Here is a 26,120-nt window from a genome sequence, read left to right as displayed (position 1 = left end):
CAGGGTCCTGCAGCTCCCCCAGCCTGGCTGATGAGCCTGTAATAATCAACTCCTGACTCAGGAGAGGCTGGCAAGGAACAAAGCACCAGCTCCTCTTGTTCCCAATGATACAGTACATTAAATAGTCTCCTCATCCTTTCCCACTGCAGCTGTAGCCAAAAGGGCAGTTTGGAGTGAAAGTGGGAGAGAATGGCTACATGAGGGATGAAAAGTGATCTGAGATGTAAGAAGTTTGGGGACACTCATTGCCTCAAGTCCTGAAAACCTTCAAAGCTTGCTTGCTTTTTCTACAGCAATTAGTTCCAGCAACTCCAGTGAGCCCACAAGGACAAAGCTTGGTGCCTGTCTGTGGCTGTGCTGGATGAGGGTTGTAGTTTGCATCCAAAACCTTGTCTTTCACTTCGCCCCCTCCTATTTTGAACTCTCACACAACAAAACCAAGTCCTTGTCTCTCAGCCCTTTGTTTCTGTATAGCTGCTAGTGCTGGCTCTGAAGCCTTTTCCCCATATGCCAGCCTTTCTGCACACAGTTGTTCACCTGGTAACATCCCCACTGAAATACCTACAAGCCAAGCAGCCCTTATTCTAGTGAATAAATCAAAGTTCAGACAGCAAGATCAAAAGCTAAGCCAATAGGTTAAGCTAAGCAAACCTAATATATGCATTTAAAACATGTATCAGATGCAGGCTCCAGGTTTCTGCTGTGACAAGCACTGGCTTCAGCGTGGCTTTGCTGATGTTGGTGGCAGGCTGTGCCATATGGCACAGTGCTGAGCCTAATGTGGTAGGTGAACTCAAGCAGCTTTGCAGACAAACCCAGAAACATACAAAACCTGCCCCATTGCTTCGTTTTGTTGCTCTCCATGTCCTAATGGAAGTTCAGAAATGAAGAAGGGATTAAAATACTGACACAACAGAGATTGTAAAAGAAAAAGGTCAGATTTTCTCATCAGTTTTATTCCCCAGAGGTCTGGAATGGCAGGACTCCCTCTTCCTCGTGTGAGGCAGCACAGCTGGCAGCGCTCAGAGCTGAGAGGACCTGGGGGACACTCCAACACCAGCACCCATGCTGTCACCTCAATTTCTGCTTGCACCACCCTTTTGTTTGCAGGGTGACTCAGTGTGATAAGGAAGGATGGAAGGCCAGCTCTGATCACCACTGTTTTACTGAGCAACTCATCTTGCAAAGTGCTCCCAGCTGCCTTGCCCAGGCTGCAGCTCTCCTGCACACACGGGTGGGATGCCCAGCAGAGGGATCTTCAGCCCAGCCAGAGGGACCCTGGTTAACACAGGATGGAGAAGCACCAGGGAGCGCAGGCCAGAGGGACCTCAGCTGCTAAGCCTATGTTCACCCCAGAGCCAGAGGGTTTAAACAGTTTCTGTAGCAGCAGAATGGAAACAGCACTGAACACAAGCACTCTGAGAAGAAAAGGTTCATAGGCACTGCAGGCATGGTTTTGTTCACAAAACCAGTTGTTGTTGAGGAAGCCTTAAGGTCTTTCCACTCTGGAGCTGGTCCTTGAGAATTAATGGATTTTTTTAATGATGACACAGAGTAGTTTGGTGAAAATAAACACACTGATTTATTGATTGAGGGAAGAGTTAAACATGCATTGAAAAGGTGAGTTTGCATTGAAGAAGGAACACAAAATTCTGACATATATTCCAATATTTCCTGATTGGAAATATTGTGCTGTTATACCACAAGGACAGTGTGCAGAGGAAACTCACTTTCTTCTTCTGGATTTCCATGGTTGTCTCGAGAAGCAGAAAACAACCAACCTTCCACCCCACAATTTATTCCATCCATAAAACCTGCTCTCTGCAATTCTCAGCATCTCTCATTTTTACCAAGCACCACACAGTATTTTGGGACATTACGAATGGCTTGTGTACAAAATTAGAGAACTTAAAGTAATTTTGAATATTATTTTACCAAAGCAGAACTGTCTCTGGATAGACAACGCCTTGACCACATTTTAGACTACATTATAATCTTGTATTCAGATAAAGGAAAGAACATACCAAAATTATGGACATCAACCTTTTCTTATTAGCAGATACTCCCTTTATTTTAAGACAACTACAAGGAGCCAAGTAAACAGTCAAAATTACTGCATACACTAAAATTAATTAAGGCTTTTTTTCCCCATAAAAATTTTTCTCCAGCTTACTCTAACTTGTTTCCATCAATTTCTTGTTTTACTCATGGATACACACTATATTTAAGTACTAAGAACTTTTACCATTACAAGTATCTAATTCCAGAATGGATCAAGAACTGTCATTACTAGACAGTTCACTTTCAAACCAGAATATTAAAACTGTTAAGTATCAATAAGCTTGTACCTCAAAAATATTATGAGGAGAAATGGTCCTTGCAGTAATAAAGAAACACTCATTCTAGTTTGTATTGATTCTAGAATAAGAATTCACACCAGACATTTGCTAATTAGAAGCAAATCAACACAATCCTCACTACTATTACCACGGTTACACTGGCTTTGGAGGTTTTTTCCCCCAAACACAAATAGTATATTTTATTGGTCCCAAAGTCATACATGACAATTAGAAAAAAACATGATTGATGGATATGACCCCTTTTTTGGTTGCTTGCTCTGGAGGTAGGTTGGTATCAAAACACTTTCAGCAGTCTTCATAAAGGATTTCATCTATTGGAACATCATTTTCTGTCACAGGCACTGATTCACAAATCTGTTCTCTAAAAGCCAAAGCAATCGTGTAAGGCTTTCCACGGGGATGTTTCATACATCTTTCAAGATAGGTATCATAATATCCTTTCCCTCTTCCCAATCTGTTGCCTTTTTTGTCAAACCCAAGGCCTGGCATGAAGATAAGGTCAAGACCTCCTGCAGAAAAATGAAATAAGCATTAGTGGATGCCCTGTGGATTTCCTGATGGCTTGACTACAACCACATAACTTCAGACATTTGCAAGAACACAAGCTTTGTGTTTTGTAAAATGCTTCCCTTTCTTTGATCAGATGAAAAATACTTTGAATACTAAACCTGTAAATTTACATTTTCATCTATCAATTGCATACTAGTTCAGCTGAAAAATAATTAGATCTTGAAAAGCTGGATGGGAAAAAAAGCCCAGCATTTTAACAAATTTATTTTATCATTTTAACCCTGCACTTCCAAATACAAATTATTATGACTCTAAATCAGACAGAAACTGAACTCAGGGAAATTAAACGCAGGAGGAATCAGAAAATCAAATGAACTTCAACATCAGACACAAAAATAGAAAAGGGAAAAAGGGATGAAAAGAAGATGTGTAAGAGAAAGGGGAGACATCTTCTTGACACCACTGTAAGATGACATGAACCTTCTCTTGACCTTCCAAACCAAAAAATCCTTGAATACAATATATTCTGAAAGTGGTAATTTGCCCTCCTATATCAAGATGAAGATTTGAAGGCTTGTGCCTTCATGATGTCAGGCTCCTTTTGTCCCAAAGGATTTTCTTGCCTGGCCTCCAGCAGTTTTCTCTGTTGTTCCAGCAGCACACACAGGCATTCTGCTTGCCTGCCCTAAATATCCCTCCTTCCAGAATTCTTGTGAGATTGCACTTGATTGGAACTCAAAATCAGTTAAAAAGCTGAAAGAAGGTGCATAAGCTGCTAATGACCTGGACTGGCTGGTGAAACTCCAACAGAAGACCCCACCAACCAGCTCCAGATAAAAAGGCACAAGGTTTTGCTTTGTTCATGCTCTGTCAGGGGATGTGGACAGGCACCATGCCAGGGAGCCAGCTCCAGTTTACACTTGGCTGCACACCTGTTTCAGGAGCTGATTCACATCACTGAATCTGCCTGCCACGAGCAGTGACCACCAGGCACGGAGGCTGCTGCACATCCCTGTCGCTTCTGCAAGGCTGGCACGTTCAGTGTGAGAAGTCTTGCACAGACATCCTCCAAACAAATGAGCTGGACTGGCCTGGTGCTGACTCCTGAACCCAGGAACATCCCACTTACTCCTTTCATGAAGCAAAGAAAGTCTTTTATTTCTTGCTGCTGTAGCAAGAAATAAAAGACTTAAGGAGAGAGGGGCAGGGAGTGGAAAGGCAGCACAGACTAAAAGACAGCTGACACGAGTCTGGAAAGAAAGAAAATAGAGTCTCAGTCCACTGCTTCTGCCTGCTTACAGGAACAGTGCTTAGCCTTGAGCAGCTTTTCTGTGACCAGACTCTACTCCTTCAGCAGAGCTTGGACCTGGTCAGGTATTTTTCTGCTTTTTCCATGTTCACACCTAATCCTTCCTGCCATTTTGGGCTGATCTGCCTTTAGTACAACTGAGGGATGATGTCCACCACTGAAGGAGATGTGTGGGAGCATGTACTGGAAAAGCCAGAGCAAAGCAGAGTTTTTCAGTTTAGAGGGAATCCCATCTGAGATCACATATCAACTCCAAACTTATACAGTTCACATAAGACCAACTCATTTGCACACACTTCCCAGGGTCCTGGAGATTTCCTTCAACTCTTCATTGTTCAGACAAGAGTCACTGACACAAATACTCATGTCATCCATCATGATCTGATGTCTTAATTAGAACATTGATATAAAATATGCAAGGCAGCACAGTGCAAAATGCTTAGAGAACATCAGTCTTGCAAATCCAGCATTGTACAGTCAAGAAGCACAGCTTTGCTAAGGAGGTCAGGGGAGTAAGGGGAGAGAATAAGCCAAAGCACAGACCACAGAATAATACTAGTTGGATTAAAAAGGAGTCAGGGTGTTTTACCACACTGCAGGCAACCTTTGATTCAGAGGACAGTGAAATAGCAAATGGCAAACAAAGAGAAAAAGAGGCCCAAAGGCAGAATTATGGTTTCCCTGAAAAGAGACGTCATTTTCATGGTATCACCATGCACATCATATTGGACACACCACATCACATCTCCTCAACTTGCTCTTGTCAATTGTCAGACCTATGGACTAGGACCTAGCAACCAGCCTTCCTGCTAGGAAGGTCAGGAATAGATTCTGCAGCTCAAATCCTCCCCAAGTTACTCCTACTTATCTTCACAACCGGCCTCACATCAGCCTTGTGGAGGCATTCAGGTGGCCCAGAAACCAGTAAGTACCCATCAGTCATGATGCACAGAACTAAACACACTCTGCCTCACAGTCTGCTTCAGCCGTTTTCACTCCAGGTGCCTCTCAAGACAAAAAGCAGGAAACATTTGCAGTCTGCTGCTGGCAGGAAGAATGCACACAGGGGGCAAATCTGCAGAGCAAAAAGGCGCCATTTCTCCTTACAGTTGTGTTAGAGACATGAAGAAGACAAGTCAGGGGAAACACTAGGGAAAAAGGGAAATGGCAAAAACAGTGAAGGGAAGAAATATATTTTCTGTGGAGTTTAACTGATATCGTCAGGCACCTCAAGGAATTTAGATGTATTAAAGCACTGCTTTCCTCTGGGTTCTCAGAAGAAACAGGGACTCTTTTAACAAGTTGGCTCCTCTATAATCACAGGGGTTTTATGCTGAAGAACTCAAACAAGCTAATGAAAATCTCAATATGAAGAATTATGCTGTAAATACTTTAATAGTTACCCTTATATTTTTCTTCTGTGGAGCACAGCAATACTGACTGCCTTGCTCTGATTCACAACATGTGCTCTGATATTCATGCAACTCACACTGCACAAGGTTTAAGTAAAATGTCTTTCAAGACTTTTGGTAGAAAAAATGACACAACTAACCCTGCAAGAAGCCCAAGGGCAGCTCGAGCAGCATTAGTCCCAAATCCTGTATCAGGATCTAGAATGGATGGCAGAGAGCTGCATGGAGTAAATGTTTCCCTGACATGTAACTTGGGGAGGAAAAAAACCTCTTGTGGTTCTGTGGCAGTGTGGGGGAAGAGATGTCACAGGAAGAGAGGTGACACACAGATGAGACCAAGATTGCAGACACTTAAGATTGTTATCAGCACTGAGGGTACATCAACAGGATGGCAGCTGAGGATAAGAACATGCCCCTTGTGGCATGGGGTCCTCATGCTCTTTAGCTCTCCCAGCCCTGCAGGACTACTGTCTGCCACTCAGGACCATGGATTGCTCTGTCCTCACATCTTACAGCCCTTGCTCCTACAGCCCACTGTGTGAAATGGCATCCTTGTCCCTGAGAAGACAGAGCAGGTACTTGAAAATCAAACACCACATCAGGTGTTTTAGTGCCTCATCAAACATGTTAAGGGAAGTCTCACATTTGACATCTGCCCATCCCCTTCCAATGTCCACTTTCTCCCATGTGTCTGTAGACATTAACTGCTGGTTCTTGGATCCCCACGGGTCCTGTGACCACATGCCAGGAGCCCAGGAAAACACATCCACATTCAAGAGAGTCTTGTTACAGGTGAGCCCTGCTTCTCCTGGAAAACTTGCACGTGGTCTGCAAATTGCTGAAAACACTGTCTCAAGCAACAACATTTTGCTCCAGCTTCTATGTAGAGAATTTCCATGGTTCTTGCACACTTTAAGTTCCTGGGTATATCAGTAAGGTTAGTAATTGTGGTGACAGTCACCTAATACTCAGTGTATCTATGGCATAAGCTCTTGTGGCTACAGCTGCTCCAAATGTGTAGCACCATGCATGAAATAATAACCCTGACTTATATATTAGTGTGGGCACACAGCCATGCTGACACGGCCACACAGGCTTCATTTATACTGCTAAAAGCAGCGCAGCCAGAAAACAAATTGATTTACAGGATCACAGGTGTTCAATACCTTAATTGTCAGCAGTGTCTGGCACTGCCAGACCAGGTGACACCCATGACTGCTCCAGGGGACAAGACTGCTATGTGCAGTAAAGGCAGAAGGGTACAGGTCTGACTCCTCCAGATAAAAGAAGAGAGGCCAAGTTCTGTGTAGTGTGGACAGGCTGTATCTGTGCCACTTAGCCCTGTGTTGCTTGGCAGTGTAGATGCAGCCATAGCTTCTGAACCTGTCCTGTGGATGTACAGGCACACTCTGCTTGCACTGACACCCTCACAATGATGTAGACATACCTCATGTCACAGAGGAGTGAAATAAATAGCCCAAGGACTCAAGAAATGAAATGTGTGGCAAAACTACATTCAAGAGGCAGGTGTGCAAGCTGCACATGCCCTGACACAGCCAGCAGACCAAAGCATTAGCACCCCTCTGAGTGTTTTAAATAAGAATACACAGTTTCGTTTCCTCTAGGCAGCCGCAGTGAACCTCAGTTTGGCAGTGCATTTCTCATTACCTTTCATGATGCTATCAGGTTTGATTTGTTCCCCAGGGAAGGATTTTCTCCTTGCACCTCATTACCTCTCTTCTCCTTAATCTGATGTTCCTATTTGAAATGCCAGCCGGCATTTTCAGAAGTGTTCTTGACAATGGTTAATTATAGAAGGGTCCATCAAACTGCACAGATACAGGTCATGTAAAGACTGCTGGGGACTTGTTCTGCCCTCAGAAGGAGCAGCCAGCATGGCCTCTCTCCTCCCAGCTTCGAAGGAGCTCCGCCAGTCCATTGTCACCCACTGTGAGGGGTCATTCATCTCCCCCTGCACAGCTTGACGGTCCTAATGGAAGCTGAAACTGAAATACTCTGTCATCCCACTTCTCATCCCTTGCTGCCACTTGCTTTGTGGGCACAGCAAAGCACTTGGGACCCATCAAAGTGGGAGCTAGGACTCTTTTGATCCTCTCCTCAAAGGCACTGACAGAGGATGGGGCAGAGGATGGGCTGCAGCAGCTCCTGCGTGCCTGTGAAGAACGGCAACGTGTTCACACGAACCATGCTCACAGCAGACGCCGTCTGAGCCTACAAGAGGTCAACAGTGATCAGCTCCATGTCACTGCTGCTGCTCCTCACAGCAGCAGCTGTGCACTCTGAGCTTTCCCTGAAGCACAGAAGTGTGTGCATTGTTTACTCCATCACCACAAGGATGGCTGGATCCTCACAATCTGGTACCTCAGGCAAGAATGAGTTTTCCAGTGGTTGGTTTTGCTCCACACAGACCTCTCTTGTGCTTTGCTCAGATGTAAATGATTTCATAAGGTGCGGGAGCAGAAGAACCAGGGTAAGAACAGCTTTCTGTTTAAAGGAAAGGAGTGTTCATGTTGCTGTCACACCATAAACAATGTCAGATCTGTGCAAAACCTCTGCTGAGCTCACAAGTAATTGAAAGCTGTTGATTACAAGGAATGAAAATTTACTTTGGTCCTTTTCTGATCGAGAAAAGACTACAAAGGATTAAAAGGCAAACCCTGTTTCAGGAAAACCTTACTTTTCAGAATGAAGAGTGCAGTAACCATCTACTGCTTCCGTATCTGCTATCCTAGCAGAGAGAAAAAAAATAACTCAATCACTTGATCCCTAATATCTAAGTATCAGTCTTGGTGACACGCAGGGTGTGAGCCAATGAATTGGAATAACTCAGAAATTTCTAATTAATGACAGAGTCATTACTGCAACTTTAATTACTGCCAACATTAGCATAGTCAGGCCTTTTGGGTAGGTGTTTGCTTTCAACACATACTCTATAGAGCACAGATCACCATCCTGTTCTGTATTTACACAGCACCTAACACTGTGGTCTGAGTTAATCACCAGATCTTGGGGAAAATAACTCCACAAAAGTATTTCACTTATGCTGCAGCAAAACCAATCCCTTCCCTTTTATGGTTTCTCCTAGAACATCCTGGGTGCCCCAGCACCACTCCTGAGGTTACCAACGCTTACTGTTTCCTTCCAGATAAAAAGGTTTCTGCCCTTTGGAAAAAAACCTGCCCTGGGTTTTGAGCACACCATCTCTGCTCTTACTTGTCTCTTGGTATAAGATCAAAAAAGGAAATGCCAGATCTGTTCACTACAGACCTGATCCAGACCCTACTGAGATGCATGGTTACCCAAGGGCTGGGATTGATTCCAGAGGAAACAAGCTCTTTCCCCCACAAACCCCTGGAGAAGACAGACACTGTTACATGCCCAAGGAGACAAAAACATTTTCCTTTGCTGCAACTCATAAACATTTGAAAAAAAAGGGCATTCATCCAAACCCAATGAGGTGCACATCCAGTAACTCAGAGGACTGTAGACATAAACAGCAATATTGCTTGCCTTGACCCAAGCCAAGGCAAAATACAAATACAATATTGCTAAAATACAAATACATTCCCTTAAAAAGAAAGGAAACTTTTAACTGATAATTCTTATTTGCTTACATGACACACTGTTGGAAGCTCAGTGTGAATTCTCATCTCCTTGGAAACTCACGTTCCAACATGAAGGACCACATCCTCAGTTGCTCCAAATTGACATTGCCCCATTGACTTCTCTCTGCACCCACCTTGGGAACTACATGAAAAATAGCCTGTATTACTGACACGAGTTTGAGAAGAATGAATTCTTTTCTCTTGTAGACATGTGGTGTTGGTTGTTCATAAAAAGCTCTCCTTGAGTTCTCATTTTGTAGCCTCCTTAAGATCCCAAACAGATATCTAACAGGACTAAAAGCTGTGTTTCATATTAGAGTAAAAAACCAGCTCATTTTAAACTGCACTCAGTAGCTTTTCCTCCAGGTGTTTCCCCTGTGAGAGCACCTTTAATTGTGCACTACCACATCAGCAGGACACACTGTTTTCTACCTATTCACAGACACTTGTTGTCACAGAATCACAGAATACTCTGAATTGAAAGGGACCCACAAGGATTATTGAGCCCAACTCTTAAGTGAGCAACCTACACAGGGATTGAACACACAACCTTGCCATCACAGCCACCATGCTCTGACCAGCTGAGCTCATCTCAGGGTGCTGCTTCAGAAGGAGCCAGAGGAGATACCCACTTTAACTCAGCTCAGGAATCAAAAGTTGAAGTATCCAAATCTCATAGGCTCCATCCATGGCTTCCTGCTATGGGACACACCATTAAGTCCTCAAAGCCTCAACTCCTCCAGGGAGAAATGCTCTGAACACCAGGGGTAATTGTTTTTGTTTTCACTCTTGTGTATGGGACTTGCAGGCAGCAGGAAGGTTCTGTCTCCTTTTGTGCTCCAAAGAACATTTTGCACACCCATACCCCACCTTTCACAGCCATACAGATGCCAAGCAGACTATCTCCTCTGCAATCCCACCTCTGGCATGACACAGACAGCTTCTGTTATTACTTCAATAAAATATTTTGCAGTAAATAGAACCATCAGCAGAATCTACAAACAAGCACTGAGCAACTCAGCGTTTATCTGTCTGCTCATCCATGTCAGTGCTTTGTGTCAGCATGAAACATTGGTCTTCACAGTTCACACTTGCCCTGCTGAACTACAGCATAATAAAATATTTATCTGCCTCCCTGAGAAGCTACATGATAGCCATCACTCATAAAGGTTTAAAACAACTGAGTGGCAGCCACTTGCCCGTTATTAAACCTCAAAAACATGTAATAAAGCTGCTTGATCAGCTCCTCTGCTACTGAGCTGTGCTCAAGTAAATACCTCTGATTTTGAATTAAACCAAAATCTTGCAGGTTTAGTGCCACTGCATCTGACAAGCTAAGTGCAGTGAACAACATCACTAAAGTTTGTCAGCCCTGCTCAAACAAACCTATCCTGCTCCACAGATAAATGTCCTTTCATGTTGCACCAGAGAAGCTACTGTACAAGGCTAAGACCTGTGTTTCACAATGTGGAAATGCTGTGTGAGGCTATAACCATAACACTCATTTCCCCTGAGGTTTAACTTACAGTAAGATGGGGTCTAGAGTCTCAGTTTCAGAGCTCCACCCAAAAGAAAATTTGAAAAGTATTTTTCTTTTTCACTATTATTCATTGACCCTGTGTAAGCCCTGTAAATAAAACATGATCACTCAATGCCACCCACAAAATGTCTGGTTTTGCAAATTCAGAGTAAAGGAAAAAATAGCTTAGGACTTCCCAGTCATCAGTCTGTGAAAAATGACTTAATCTGTTTCTGATATTCATATATGTGAGTACAGTTCGATTGGGAAAACATGGGCAATCAAAAATATTTGGTTCCAAGGCTTGCACCTGGATTCTCCTGTGATTTTAAACCACCAAAATACTCTGAAACCAGATGTACCAAGGAGCAATTCCAAAGAGAGGAGAAATGGCATTAGAGCCACTTTACAGCACATCAACATATCTTGTTAAATCAGCAAATGCTGACTACAAATCTGCTCCTTTAGAGAAACTCACAAGGCATTGATGCTTGAACTTTTTATGTGGGAATACTGCTGCATCCTAAAATACAAGAATCTTTGTGTTTTTATGGGAATTTCTTTATGGTCTTATCAGCTACACTTCCATGGTGTTTGCCTGAGCATTCATTTGAATACTCCCACTGGATACACGTGCATGTCTTCACTCTCGGTCCTCTTTTGCATACTTCTGTCTGGGTATTTTAAAGTCAAAATAAGACAGAGGTGAATCATCTGGGTTTTTTTCAATACTTTATGCATCACTACCAATATTTCCAATACCCTTTGATTCACTCAGCAGATAGCCTATCATAAAATACACAGAATTACTCACTAAATATAAACAGGTGAGACAACAACTTCCAAGCCAGTGGCAAAGCTGGCTCCTGTAAGGAGTGACACCACTCGATGGGAATAGCAGGCTGCTTACAGGCAGGGTTTATTGTACATGCAGAGTCAGCTGGCTGGGAGGTGATGGCACCTTCACAGTTGCTGTCAAATGTGTTAACACCACAACAGCTGAGAAATCCTGCTTCTTCCATCACAAGATTTTATTTCATCTTTTTAAGCTTGCACAGTTTAAAAATCCGGTTCTCCCTGGAATCCTATCCCTCCCTCACTTCAATCCCCAATTTTTATGGGAAATTAGGCTGGAGCATTTGCTCTCCTCTGTGTGTGAGAGCAATGGCTGGATGAGATTTTAATTATAGGAAAGCAGCCGAAATGACACCAATATTCCATGGTAAATGTATGGAATGCTGACACCTGCCGGCAAAAGGCTTCATGTCACTCCTGGACAGGAATCTGCCCTCATCTACATCCCAAAAACTCATTCCCATCCCATTTGCACAACAGCCAGCCCAAGCAGGGACTGAGTTCAGCATGACACCAAACATGAAGATCCAGAGCTATCCTTACACCGTGAAACAGCAGCATGAGTCTCCTGCTCCCCGAAACAGCAGCATGAGTCTCCTGCTCCCCTGTCTGGGCCAGTCCAAGGAGTTTCCCACCATCCAGGGGAATAACTGTGTATTTTGAATCTCAACAAAACCAGCAGGGATTAACTGTGCCAATAAAACCAAATCTTTTGTAGCTGGAAAAGTGTTGACCTGATTTAATAGCCCACTAGGCTGGCAGTACACAAATCCCAGGAAAAAGAAAAGGGAAAAAAAGTCACAAATTTCTGCCAGATTCATGAGCAGAATCTGCTCAGCAGCAAGTACCAGAGATGGTACCTGGGATGAAGGGATGAGGGGAGCACAGAGCTGGGCCCAAGGAAAAGGCAGCAGGACTGTTCTCTCTGGCAGCAAGGAGGGCTGAGCTGTCTCACCAAAGCACATCGCAGCAGGGAAAGCTTCCTCTGCTCTCCCCAGAGTGTGTGCACAGAGATGAGCTTGGTGCTGGGTCTTCCCTTCCAAAACATGAAAATAAAGGGAGACAAAGATGTCTGTTTGGATAATTACTGCAACCAGAGATATTTGCACATTGGCATTTCTCCTGCATGAGTTATACAGACTCCTGCCACACTCCAGAAATGAATTTCACCTCTTATCTACCTTTCAAAGACTCCTGTCTCTAGGAAACTGTATGAAAAAAAAATGACAATGCTACTGTTCACACTCACTGGAGCAAAATTAGCCCTTTGAAACAGAACCCTTGAGAGTCACTTGCAGTGACTTCAAGGCCCTTGCCCATGTTGCTTTCACGTCTCTTCAAACTTTAATTGATTACAGCAGAAGTAATCTTTTCAGTTGTTTTGATGAGTTTTCTGCAAGAAGGCAAATGTGGATGTGACACTTAAGATGATTACAAGGAAAAACAGTCTTTTAAAGCCTTAATGATCTTTATGGGAGCAAAAAGCTGTAGTGTTCCAGAGCTCTCATCCTTTCAGGTTCACTGCAGGACACCCTGGCATGGGTGGTATTAAATAAACCACACGATGCTTGTGATTTAGTCTGCACAAGGGAGATTCAGGACATAAGGACACCAAAGGGCATTACAAAGCAACACCATATAAACACATGCACTTTTGCATTTCAGAGCTTTTTTAAAAACCTGGAAAAAAAAGTCTCTGTATTGTGTCATACTTGTTTCTGAACAGAAGCACTGGGAGAAACTCAGGTAAAAGTTCTGCCTTCACTTAGCAAATTAAGTGTTGATTATTGAGCGTTTCAGAGAGTTCTGGAAGCTGGTGCAGACCTCAAGGAAAGAGCTGAGACCAGCTCCAGGCAGAGAAACCCCAGTGCCAGGACGGAGTTCCACATCTTTCAGCTGAAGGCTGGGATGCAGAAAAACCCTGAGGAAAAAACCTGTTATCACCTGAAATGTTTTATCTCCAAGGAAGCATTTTACTAGCTCTACCTGTTAAGGAACATGCAGGATGAAATAATATAAAATTATTTTATAGATCTTTACTAGTGGAACAGGTCTTTTGTAATGATGTGTCATTGTGGAATACTGGTGTGGAAACCACTGAGAGATCTGCCCAGTGAGCTGATCTGAAAAGCAGTGTTATGGTTTATACAGAAAGAATTAACATCTCCAGTGCCAGTACGTGCATTTCACAGTATTTCTTTGCCTGGGCATAAAATTTTCTCCCAGGCATCTTTTTTTCCAGGATAACATCAGAGAGATTGTAAATGTTGAAAGAGCAATGGCTGGAGCTGCTACAGAAAAGCTTCACTACAAGAAAAATAAAACAGTTGAAGTTTGATAGAAAAGAATACAATAGTATTCATACTACAGGTGCAACTAAACAATGAATAATAAAAATAATGTAACTCAAACATCCTTATTCACTTCTCATCATAGAAAAATGAAGTATCCCTTGAACTGAAAGCAGCAAATTTAAAATGAATACAAGGAACATAATACTTCACATGTCACAGGAGCATAATATAATATTAACATAATAAGGAACATAATATTTCACATTACAACTAACTAACCAGTACAACTCACAGCTGTTGGAAGGCAGCAGAGCCAAGGGCTTAATACAAATAAAATTAGATGCTTAGAGGAATGCTCCAAATGCCTGCTGGAAAGAGAAACCAGAACCTGTTTGTAAGGCAATAATCTGGGGACTGCAGCTGCAGAGGTAGGAAGATCCTTCAGTTATTGCTACACAGCTCCAAGTTGTGAGATTTCCTGACTTTTGTAAAACATGTGATGCTGTATTGCATGTCCACATCCTGCACTGTGAGGAGAAGGATCCTCTCTCCACAGCAAAATTCATGACCAGAATGTTAATGCCTCATTTGCACTGAATTTTGTTCTTCTTTTGCATATCAAAAATACTATGGATCATTGTCTCCAAACAGAAGTTCATTCCAAACTTTATATCATTTCATTAAAAAGTAAATTACATTAGCAGCTAAGCCTCGATTTTCAATTTTGCATTGTGCCATGCTCTCAGGTTTTCTTTTTATGACCAGTGTAAAAAGATTTTAAATTATAATCTATCCCTTGACATATTTTGTACTGCAAGTTTTAATCAAGTCTCCCAGAGGAAAAGAAAATCTAATAGTACCTTCAATCACTTTACAATCTTGTTTGGGGTATTTTTTGGGTTTTTTTTTTTTTTCCTAAGCAGAAACATTTTACATCTCTGCTTTTCACATATCCATATTTCATTTATTCTTGATACATTCCTATCTGCATATAGCTCATTTAAATATTGCCAGCTACCTCTAAGCATTGTTTACTACATATCTTTTTTCAGAATAATTAGCATCATTTTGTATGGTCCCCTTATGCCTTCATGGACAGATGAAGTAGGATAATAGACCTTCTCTACGCTTCAAGCCACAGCATTTCCTACTCACAAGTGTTTTTTTATTTCTAAACTCTAATGTGCCTCATCTTTCAAAATCCTCTCACTTCTGGTGCATGTTTTTGGGGGGAGGGGTGGGGGAGGAACCCATTATCCTTTTTTAAAATCCCATTTTATTTTGCAGTTCTAAGTCAAACCTATTCCTCTTAAGACTGTGCTGCCATCAATTCACTCACACTTCTCAAGAACTGTGCTAAAATTTGGAATCACTAAAAATACTGATGGCATCACAAGGCCATCAGTCCTGGCAGCAAACGCAGAATCTTTGAATGCATGAATAAATATCAGGAATTTCAAACAGGTGAAAAAGAGTTTCTGCAGACAAAAATACTTTTGCAGGGCAAATCCTGATGGCAAAATTTCAAACAGGGGTAATGGTCACTCAGGAATAATTTCAAACTACTCCAGGTTTGGAACTGTAGCCTAGAGGTGGCCAGCAGTTTCCTTGCAAGAGAATCATGTTCCCTGGCATAAACCCTTATAAACTAAATGCCACCACACAGGTAATCTGTCCCTGTCTGTTTCTGCTACCAGCAGGTTGTTGTAATTTATGCTACAGCAAGTCTCACAGTGTTCTGGAAGTTAAAAGGGCAGAAAGATAAAACTACCTTAACCTTAAAAGCCAGCATTCAAAAGGTTATATGAAAACAAAGCTGCAAGAAGTTGCTGCTAGACATATGTTAGTACTTCCTTATTTTATTTCAAATTTGAATCTTTTCTTTTTATTAACAATAAATTTTTTACCATCATTGAAAGCATTGATTATCCAGTTAATATTGCACCAATTATCTTGAAGTTACAACATAAATTATGTGACCAGTAGGCCACCAAAGTTTTCAGGGCTGAAAATGCCAGAAGTCTCCAAACTGAATTACAAACTACAACTCAAGTTCTTAATACATTCATTTCTTAAAGCCAAAAAATGCATTATGCTGTAATTGAGTAGCAGCAGATCATTCAGCATTCCTACATATAAAATGCTATATTGTCAAATGCTGACATTTTTCACTTGAATATTTGTGCCAAACTGAGATGGGAGCAGGGGGGTTATGTTTGTTTTATTCCTGCAAAATGGTTCACTGGTTTCCAAGATCACAGCTAGTAAAAAAAAAATAAATAAATAAAAGAAAAAGGAGAGGAACTCTGTTGCTCCGTGCCTTGTAGCAAGAACTTGAAATCTTACTTGTAGCACCCTCACTGGTGGTGATGTGGCTTCAGCACTGTTCAAACCCATGTGAGCCAGGCTTCTGCAATGCTGCAAATGTGTGAAAAGCTGCCATTGGCACAGGCTTAGGAGAGACTGCCAGGGTGAGTTCTGGGGCTCTCTGAAGATGCCCCCCTCCCTGTACCCCTACTGGAGTCACATCTGCATGGTGGCCCCACGACTCTCTCTAGGAACCTGTGCCACAGGGGACGTTCCCTCCATCCTGGCTCCTCATTCCCCCCTCCCCACACACATGGCACTGATCTGGCCACAAGGTAAACTGGATCCACTCATCTGGGTTCCAAAAACCCCAACAAAAACAGGAGAAGGGAAAGAAGGGAAATAATCTTCACCCAGAGCAGCAGGTTGATCCAGCTTACCAGAGAGAGGCCGGAATAGGCTGAAAACACAAGGAGGGAAAACTCCTTAAGCCAGTATTGGTGCACAGATGGAGCATGTGGAGCTGCAGGCTCAGCTCCTCCTGCCAGACCCATCTCAGCTGTGAGGACTCCAAAGGACTTTCATTTCACTGGCTGCTGCTATTCCTGCTGTCTGGGGCAAGACTGGGAACCGAAACATGGAAGGAAATGATGACATGAAGTTTCACTGAGACTTTCTTTGCCATGAAACCCATTTTCACACCCCCTCACCATCAGCTTCCTTCAGTTGCATCAGTCCAAACCTGTGTGGTGGTTCTGTCTAAGAAGAAACTTCTGCTGGTGCTGGGTTGCTCCAAACCAAGACTGGTTTCCCAGCAGAGGTCCCAACATAGCTGCAGGGCCATCTGTGCTGGCACAGGAGAGGACGGGTGGGGACCAAGAGGAGGAGAAAGGGCAGCAGCTGATTTAATCAGGCACTGCCCAAAAGAAACAATCACAAAAGTATGTCTTTTGTACTATTTAGCGGGGAAAGTACTATAAAACAAGTTTTTCAAAGCCAAGGCAAAAGAGAAAGAAGCCAGCACAGTGGGAAAGGAAATGAGTAAATTGGGATGGAGAATCTTGTATGTCTGGAAGCAGACACGTGAAAGAAGACAAAACACATGATCTCCTCCCTTTTGGCAGGGACAAGCTATTTTTGCTGGCCCAGCTGCCCCTGAAATGACAGCCTGGGACTGAGAGCAGGAGGAAGTGGGGAATACAGAGAAGGACACTTGAGGAGGGAGTTTCAGAGAAGCTGGGCAAAGAGCAGAAGGATGGAAAGTGACATTATAGAGGCAGAGAAATTAAAGCTTGAAAAAGCAGGTTTAGTTCAAGGCTGAGACAAATCTGGGAAATTATTGGTTTTGGAGGAAACAGAGAAGAAAACCTAATGTTGGAAAAACAAGCATAAGAGTCTGTATTCACTGGGGGCAGCTCCTCTGCACAACTCAGGCTGCAACAGGATCCGGAGCCTCTGCTGCTGCTTCTCCATCAGGAAATACCACTTAATATCTTTAAATCACTGAATGGTTCAGTGATGAAGAGTCCGTACAGAAATGCAGATCTCCATCCTGAGGTTTGAATAATGCACAGTAAAGAGGCCTGCAGCTCTAACCTGGGCAGGGAGAAAGCAAACCACTGAGCAGATACTCATTAGAACTGACATTAACAGCAAGCAGAGTTCATCTTCTGCCTTTTTGAAAGAACCCAGACCATTTCACCTGGGTTCATCTCTGAGGGAGGTTCACACCTGAGGGACAAGGACCATGTAATAATGTACTGTGACACCAGGGCAGAATTGACAGAGATTAAGAGGCTGAATTAAGTCTGTACACATAATCCCATTTCTTGCATTTCCTAGAAAAGCACGTCCCAATCCATTAGAGTAAGCAGATTTAGAGCCATCATTTCTAATAACACTTCATTTTTTGGCCAAGAAGAATATTTAGGCCAAACCCCCTTCTCTCCATCATGCAGGTGAATGTTAGAAAAGCTGTTTATAATTTATTGCACACCTTCAGCTACCAGTCAGTAGTTAAGTTATGAACACTGAAGCATATTTGCTCAGGTCCAAGCCTTCCACCTGGGATCCCTGGCCACATGCCTCCCTTTAAAGAAGCTTCCAAGAATTTTACCATATGGAAAAACTCAACTAGTCTTTTTATCTTTTTTTTTTTTTTTTTTTTTTTTTTGTGTCCCACTAAGAATAATCTCTTTTTCAGAAAAATAATTTAGCTTTTCTCTCATAGTTCTCAGAGCAGGTCTAGGTAATAATAAATAACATTACAAATGAGGAAACCCATGTCCAGCTCAGTGAATCACAACACCTCCCTAAACCACACTGAAAATGAAGCTGCTGGCAAAATGTTTTTTAAACTTCTGTAGGAGTACTGATAAAAAGCAAACACGGAGTACGGTTTTATCTGATTTACTCCTTCCAAAGTTGTGCAAGGTTTCTACACTTCTGTAAACAAATACTGCAACCTGCCTGGACTTTCATCAGCGGTATTACCTTGGGCAAAACCCATTTATACCTCTGATGGGCAAGGATAAAAATGGGAATTGGTATCTATTAGGAAAATGTACCACTGGCTTGCTCCAGAAGTTGTCGAAGTCTTTTCAACAGATACAGCTGGAAACGAACCAAGTCACGCACCTACACACACCCCTACTCCAAAATATCTGAACTTCTTCCACCTTTGTTCTTTCTGTTATTGTGTCCATATAGCCTAACAAAAGCAACTTTTCACATGCCAATGAGACACCCACACATGGTAGAGAAGATGACAGACTTTCTCCTACCACAAAAGCAGTGATCTTTGTTTATGCCAACACGGTGCGATGTGAGTACTGCCAAGATGAAAAGAGGCAAACCCTGGTCCAACAGAAAAAAGAATCATCTCCAAAAGGAGGCCTTGTGTCTATTCAACACTGCCCATGAGTGCTACCAAAGACTGGGAAACTCTATGCAAAAATTACACCTACTCAAATATTAGAGCTATTCTTAACAGTAACTATGTTTGACGTTTTAAGGACTGTGTGAATTTAAGTTTTTTGTCATGCAAAATGAATACACTCAAAAATGACATGGCTTATTTATGTACCTGCAGGCTATTTCTTGGAAATTACATAGTAATTTATGCCAGCCATGGGAACATTACTAATGTAACACCATGTTATCTCCTTATAACAATGTAAATGCCTCAGATCACCAAAGTATTTGATAACATCTCTGAGATAAATGCACTATCCATGTGTCATTCCAACAATGGAGGATGGATGTAGCAGCAAGGCAATTTGCATTCTTGCAAATGTACCAAAGTTCAAAAAATATAATAGGTGACAAAAATATAGCAAAAGGAATATAAAGACATATTGGGATGAAGTGTTTGTTTCTGTGGGGACAAATTGGTAGTGTGTATATGATGCTGCAACAGTGGAAGAAAACTAATCTAATTCTCAAATTTACAAAAACTGTTCAGGATAAAGGACCGAGGTTTGACTTCCAATCCAAATGGCATTATTCCAAAATTACTGTACAAACAGTACAAACAGACTAATACAGAGTTTCAGGCAGAACAAGTCTGACATGGACATACATCAGTTCTTACAGCTGGTCTCTTGGCACCTCTCTGTAGAGCACAGGAGCTCTTCTGGCATTGCTCTCTGCCCACAGCCTGGTGCAGAGAAGGAAGCAGCAGCTGCAGAACTAGCCAGGTACCAAAGTGTGTTCTGCTTTCCCCATCTTCACTGTCTGGCACCCAGGTACATCTCAGTGCACTCTATACCTGGAAGTCCTTGCTCGCATCTTACCTCAAATTGTGTGTTTACTCTGTGATGTCTCACCCGTAGTATAAAAGCTTGTCCAGAGTGCCTGAACTAAGCTCAGTCAACAGAACTCTGGATATTTTTTATTACCTTCAAAAGTCCCTAAATCCCACCAATATACACAATTTTTTGACAAAAATTGGAAAAACATCAAACAAGGCTAAATATGAAATGTAAAGAAGATGATTGTATAAGGCAGTGAAATCCCTTGCTATCTAAAATGTAGACACAGAAGGGATTCTGAATTAGGAAAGAGGTAATGACTGAAAATAAAAGAGAAACAAACATGGTGAAGCATTATGAAAAAGTACATTGGCATCTCACAGCAAATACAAGCCCAAGTTCAATCAAACAGAGTCATAGAAATGTTATGTTCCTTTACCAAGCACTAAAAAGCTGGCAAGTGTGTGAGGTGTGGAAGCTGTCTGCATGGTGAATTTCAACAAGGAGAAAATCTTCCCAGGCTGAGGTTTAAAGCATGAGTTCAACATGAGTTTTCCATTAATAAGATTAAAAATTTCTGCAGATGTTTCAAGAAGACAAAGTGTTTACAAAAAGAATGCAAATAATGAATGCAAATACACAAAAAGTAAGCTTGTTTACAAGTAGGAGTTGGGGAATTTTGGGTTAAGAGAGAGGTTATTTGGGGATCAAAACACAAGCAAAAGTTTGATCTTAATTAACTTGTACCTTCTCAACCCTATGAAGAATTCAGAGTCTGAGACAGCATTATAAGGTCAAAATAAAAATGTGAGAGAATGACACTAGAAAAGACTGCAGGCCAAGAAAGTCCTTTTATTTTCAGTCTAAGGTCTCAGTCCAGAGAGCTGTTCTACAAGGGCAGGCTCCATATCAGCACTGTGGTTCATCCATGCAACACAATTTGCAGGATCAAAGATTTCAGAAAATTCTCAGTCTACGGGCATCACCTGAGAAGCTCCCAACCTTTCAGGCAGCACAAACCAAAGTCTTCAGAGTACATCTTAAACCCGTGAATCCCTGTGACTTTCAGTGGCAGCTTAAGCTACCCCCAGCTACCCCTCCTTCCTTTACAAGTCTCTGCATGATGCTGGCTGAGACTGTGCTGAGGATGTTCATGGATCAGACCAAGAAGATGATTTATGTGGAGAGCTGAGTTTTCTTTCAGCTGGATCAGTGCAGCTGTGTTCCTGGTCTGCTGGCATGTCATTGGGGTGGCACAGGGTAGAGAAAAACAGGCAAGAGAAAGGAGCATCTCTCTACAATGTATAAAAACAAGGTGTAACATTTCATTTCAGTCTTGCTATCAAAGTATTTCCTACCTCCAGGCTACTTCTGCTCAACAATCCCTTGATGCAGCAAGAAAACACTCACCACCAGCAAGAGCTTCCTCTCTTGCAGTGTCATCATCACTGGGCTGAAGAATATTCCAGGATGTCAAAGCAAGTGAAGACATGTCTTCAGCTGATGATAATTTCAGCATGTCCATGTAATTGCTCTCAGGTTTGTAACGGGGGATGAAACACTCCTTGCCTTGCTTAAAAATGTCCTTAATGATTTCTTCTGTCTGGACTTCATCTGGCATGCTCAGGAAGATTGCAATTCTTTTGGATTCTTGGTACTTGGGATGGTCAATCACCTACATGGGAAATTGACACAATTGGTTTATGAAAAGTATTTGGAAAGATCAACTTATTTTCATTTAACACAAAACTGGAGCAAAATATTCATTGAAAAGGGTAGAGATACAAACTTTGATGCATCATAAACAGAATAAACTGACTTTGTTGCCTACTCCAACATTTCTACCATCAGCAAAATCAAAATAGAGAAATTTTTGCATCTAGTGAACTAAACACTGCAACACAGGTTTGGGCCAGCCAAAAACAATTTTGCAGACAACCTTCCAATCCCCTAAAGATCTGTTCCATACCGTGCAGACATCCTCAAATGCCCAACAAACACCACTGCAGAAAGATACAGCAGGCCAGAACTGCCAGTTTATGCAAGTCAAGAGGGCTTAGCATTCCTGTTCTTCCATTCTTTTTACAGGCTGCATCTCTCATCTGGGCCCAGGCAGAGTGGGAAGCGCCTCAATGATAATAGCTCAAAGGAAAATCAGCACCAGAGCAGATGACTGAGGAGCACAAAGTCTTCCAAGAACATACCCCTCTTTCTTTTGTCAACCTGAATGTCTTCCCTCCAGCAGGATGAGATACATGACTTCAAACATCACCTGCTTCTAACAGGTGATCTTATTACTGCACATTTTTCAAAGCTCGAAGGAAAGATGGCCTTGCCATTTTTTGCTTTTCATGAGACTCTGTGCTGGGTTTATAAAAGGCTGAATATAGGAGGGAAAATAAAAAATGCTTATATGGTGAAAAAGTGTTAGCAGACTCATACCTCACTTGTCTCTGCCCATTCCAGACTGAATTCCACATTAAAATTTGAAAGGAGGCTTTTAAAAGCTCGTCTTCTCATTCTCTAGCACCTTATATATTTTGTCACTTCCATCTGCACAAAACAAATATAAATGTGTCCCTATTCATTTAAATGTGATTTACTCTAACTCCACACACTTAGACAAAAATCTGTTAAAAATGTCAGACAATTGAGAAACTCTCTACTGTCTACAGAACAGAGATCACCAGATGCCTTGCACAGTATTTGTATAACTGCAGGGTAACTCACTCTTATGAGCTTTAGCCTTTGCCCTGGCCTTGTTTGGAGACACAAATGCCCCCCATCTGAGTCAAGATATGGTTCCCACTACATTTTTTATTTTCTTTCCGTCACAGCAGTTAAAAACCCAAGTGAAATATTCAGAAGACAGATGGAATTTTGTAAAGGATAAAAAAAAATAAACACTCCAGACAAAATGATGGTGTATGTGTTGCTTGGCCACAGAAACATCTTAATTCCAAACCGTATTTTATTTCCTTTTCTATCTGACTAACCCTACACATGGATTTTTCCACAGGATTAAGCTCTCAAAAGACCAGAATTTCCATGGTAGCTTTTGCTGCAAAAAGCAGACTGTTTAGTCCAACTGCAGACTCCAGAAAACAGCTGTGGCTCATGTTGAGGGCCCCCAGAGCCAAAAGCTCTCATGGGTTTGGTGAAGAGAGAAACTGAGACACTGAGACACTTTCAGACAAGGGCTGTGTGCTCTGGGCACCACACAGGTCCCATCTGCTCTGATGTATCCAGTAACACATTAATCAGGCTGTATAAGAACAAAAATGAGGTTGAAGATGTAAACCCACATGTGAGCAGGAAGACACAATTTCAGATGTTCTCAGAATTGTGTAGATGCTCCTGCTATGACTCGGAGCAGTTTCTGAGAAGACTGAGAAAATTTCCACGCTTAACAAATATTATCTGTCCTTTGTTCACCAGCTGATGGCAATTTTTTCAGAATCAGAGCATGCAAATAGCATGACTTTAATCATGAACATAAGCATTAAAAAAGAATAATCACCCAGAAGCTAATTAAATACTGGTGGTTAGGTCAGCCTGTGAAGCTATTTCATTTCGAATTTAAAGATTATTTTGAAATGAGATTTTTCCACTAAAAATATTACTCAGGTGTTATAAAATAACCTGCTCACTTTAATTAGCTACAAGCACTGATGTATGTTACAAAGCCACATTTTTGGCCTTATATAATTCCAAATATTTTCTCAGCCTTTTCCAAAATTTCTCCGTGCCTGCTGTATTAGCCACCCCGAATAAGGAAGCCAACTATACTTTCTGCCACTTACACAGAGCCACTGTCCCAAGCAAGGTCAAGATTTTTAATTTGTGTCAGATTAAGAAAAGGGCAAGATAATTTCAATTGATGTCATATTTCCTGATGCCTTCTTTTAAGCAAAACAAAGGCTGTATCTTTTAGAGTGCTCTCATTAGAAGAAATGAGTGCTGCATTCCTGTAATTATCAGCAGCAGTTAGACAAAGGCTGAGGGCTCCTAAAAATTCATGGGCTAGGTGCTTAAAAGTTGGCGGAGGACTCTGAATTTTTGAAGGGGATGCATACCAGGATTTGCTAAAATTCAAGAGATTTAAGTCTAGGATGTATGATTACTAAAATGCATTATCATGAGAGCAGGACACTACATATAGATATGTTTTTAAAAAGCACTCCCAAGAAAAAAAAAGGGTTATATAAATTCCAGTTAAAACTTCCTACAACTTAAAAGTTTCTGTGCTGCCACATCCCACTCATGAAGTGGCTACACATTAGTAGTAAATGAAGTCTATAAAATGATTTGAGAGCCTCTGGCAGGAAAATAACCATATAAATGTAGATCATCTAGAAGTACCCGCTGGTGCTGCAAAAAAAATGAGGACTGTGCTCTATTACATGCAGTGACTGCAAAATAAAATTTTATTATGTTTATTAAAATGATAAAATACATCTATATAAAAACTGTGTAATCCAAACACAAACAGGACATTTCAAAAGTACATACCCATATCACTCTGTGCTAGGATACCAGTTAGGCAAACCCTGCCTGATATCTTTTAGAGTGTGAAAATTATATTAGAAATAAAATTGTGTGGAAGAAACATCGCTGAAGATACAGAAGGGAGATGACAGTACATAAAACAAGAGGCCAAATCAGGCAGTGGCTGGGTTTTGTATGTATGGCTAGAGACAGGGTGGAGTGAAATGTCTGAGATAAACACCTGCCACCACCCCCGAGGAGCCCTGCTTGGGGCAGGTGGCAGTCTGACCCTATTGTCCCCAAAATCCAGCTTTGAGGCTGGACCAAATGATTTTCTAAGGTCATTCTCAACCTCACCACCCACGGGAGGAGTGTCCCCAGCACCCCGAGCTGGTGTGACCACCCACGGGAGAAGTGTCCCCAGCACCCAGGGTGATGTGTGACCATGGCTCCACGGTGAAGCGTCCCCAGCACCCCAGCTTTAGCCGACAGCAGTTCCTGTCACTCCGGCGCCACCAGCCCCGCTTCCCGGCGCTGCCGAGGAAGAGCCGAGGGAAGGCTCCGAGGCGGAGCTCACCCCCGCTCGGCGGAAGGGCCCCTGAGTCACGGTTTCGATCACCGGCAGGGCCTGGAAAGTCCCGGCCGCGCTCCCCGGCGAGCCGGGCCCGGCCCTGGCCGTGCCGAGTGTCCGCACCCACCTTGCGCCCGAGCAGGCGGGACTGGCGCTGCTTCTCGGCCGCGCCGAGCGCCCGCAGGCGCTGCCGCAGCTCCGCCCGCAGCTGCCGCTTGGCCGCCCTCAGCGCCGCCGCCATCGCGCCGCCGTCCCCGGCCCGCTCCATGCGCCAGTGCGCCGGGCGGGCCCGCGGCGGGGCCGGGCAGGGCCGCGGGGGCGGCCCGGGACCGCCCGCTCCGAGCCGCTCCGAGCCCGGGTGGCACCGTGCGTGAGGGCCCCTGCCAACACCAGCGTGGTGGGGTTTTTTTGGTGTTTTTTTTTTTTTTTTTTTTTTGGTGGGGTTTTTTTTCCCCCCAGGCGCAGATCGCAATGAATTTCCCCTTCTCTAATTTCGCTGCAGGAAGGGAAAGTACACTTCGGCGGGATGCTCTAGCCCCTCTGTGTGCCAAGCAGTTTCGTGTCCCTGTGGCAGCCCGCGGTGGCCGGGCGCCCTGGGGGATGGTGTGACGGACGGTGGCCAGCGGTGTCCAGCCCAGGAGCTGTGCCCACAGGGAAGATGTGCCGTCCCAAGGCAGGCTTCTGTGTCCAACACACCTTTAACTGCCCGGGCAGGTGGTGGAGTCACCATCCCTGGAAGCGTTCAAGAAATGGCTGGATGTGGCACTTAGTGCCGTGGTCCAGTTGACAAGGTGGTGACTAGTCACAGGTTGGGCTCAATGATGTCAGAGGTTTTGTCCAGTCTAACTGATTCTGTGATTTTAAGCACAGAAAGAGACATTTCTATAGGAGAACAGCTGTTTTCATAAATCTCTTCTGTGTGGCTTTTGATGACATCTCAGTTTAGCTGCTGTGTGCATGGATGAAGTCATCACTGTCCCACTGGGCAGCCCTTTGACATCACCTTGTGCTCTAGAAGCAGCATGTTGTTCTCCCCTGGCAGATCCAAGGATCCCTTAAACAGCAGTGCCCCAGGACCTGGGCACTACTCCGTGTCATGGATGGATAACTTCATGAC

At 42.9% G+C, this 26,120-nt stretch overlaps 1 protein-coding gene across 1 annotated transcript; it reads right to left on the bottom strand.

Moving 5' to 3' along the window:
- Positions 1-1,558: 1,558 nt before the first annotated feature.
- On the bottom strand, positions 1,559-25,286 carry MTHFS (methenyltetrahydrofolate synthetase). Its single transcript, XM_059858519.1, has 3 exons — positions 25,131-25,286; positions 21,355-21,619; positions 1,559-2,869 (listed from the first exon to the last, which is right to left on the bottom strand). The coding sequence occupies exons 1-3, from the start codon at positions 25,269-25,271 to the stop codon at positions 2,646-2,648; spliced, it is 630 nt and encodes a 209-aa protein (XP_059714502.1). The 5' UTR covers positions 25,272-25,286; the 3' UTR covers positions 1,559-2,645.
- Positions 25,287-26,120: the final 834 nt, after the last annotated feature.

Source organism: Haemorhous mexicanus, chromosome 13, assembly GCF_027477595.1.
Source record: "Haemorhous mexicanus isolate bHaeMex1 chromosome 13, bHaeMex1.pri, whole genome shotgun sequence".
Lineage (NCBI taxonomy): Eukaryota > Metazoa > Chordata > Aves > Passeriformes > Fringillidae > Haemorhous > Haemorhous mexicanus.
Note: the sequence above shows the minus strand (reverse complement) of the source record. Positions and strands in the feature narration are given on the sequence as shown.

Coding starts and splice junctions, on each gene's coding strand:
- MTHFS (XM_059858519.1), bottom strand. CDS start 25,271: ATGGAGCGGGCCGGGGACGGCGGCGCGATGGCGGCGGCGCTGAGGGCG. Junction 21,620..25,130: donor CCCGCCTGCTCGGGCGCAAG/GTGGGTGCGGAC, acceptor TTTCCCATGTAG/GTGATTGACCATCCCAAGTA. Junction 2,870..21,354: donor AGAGGAAGCTCTTGCTGGTG/GTGAGTGTTTTC, acceptor ATTTTTCTGCAG/GAGGTCTTGACCTTATCTTC.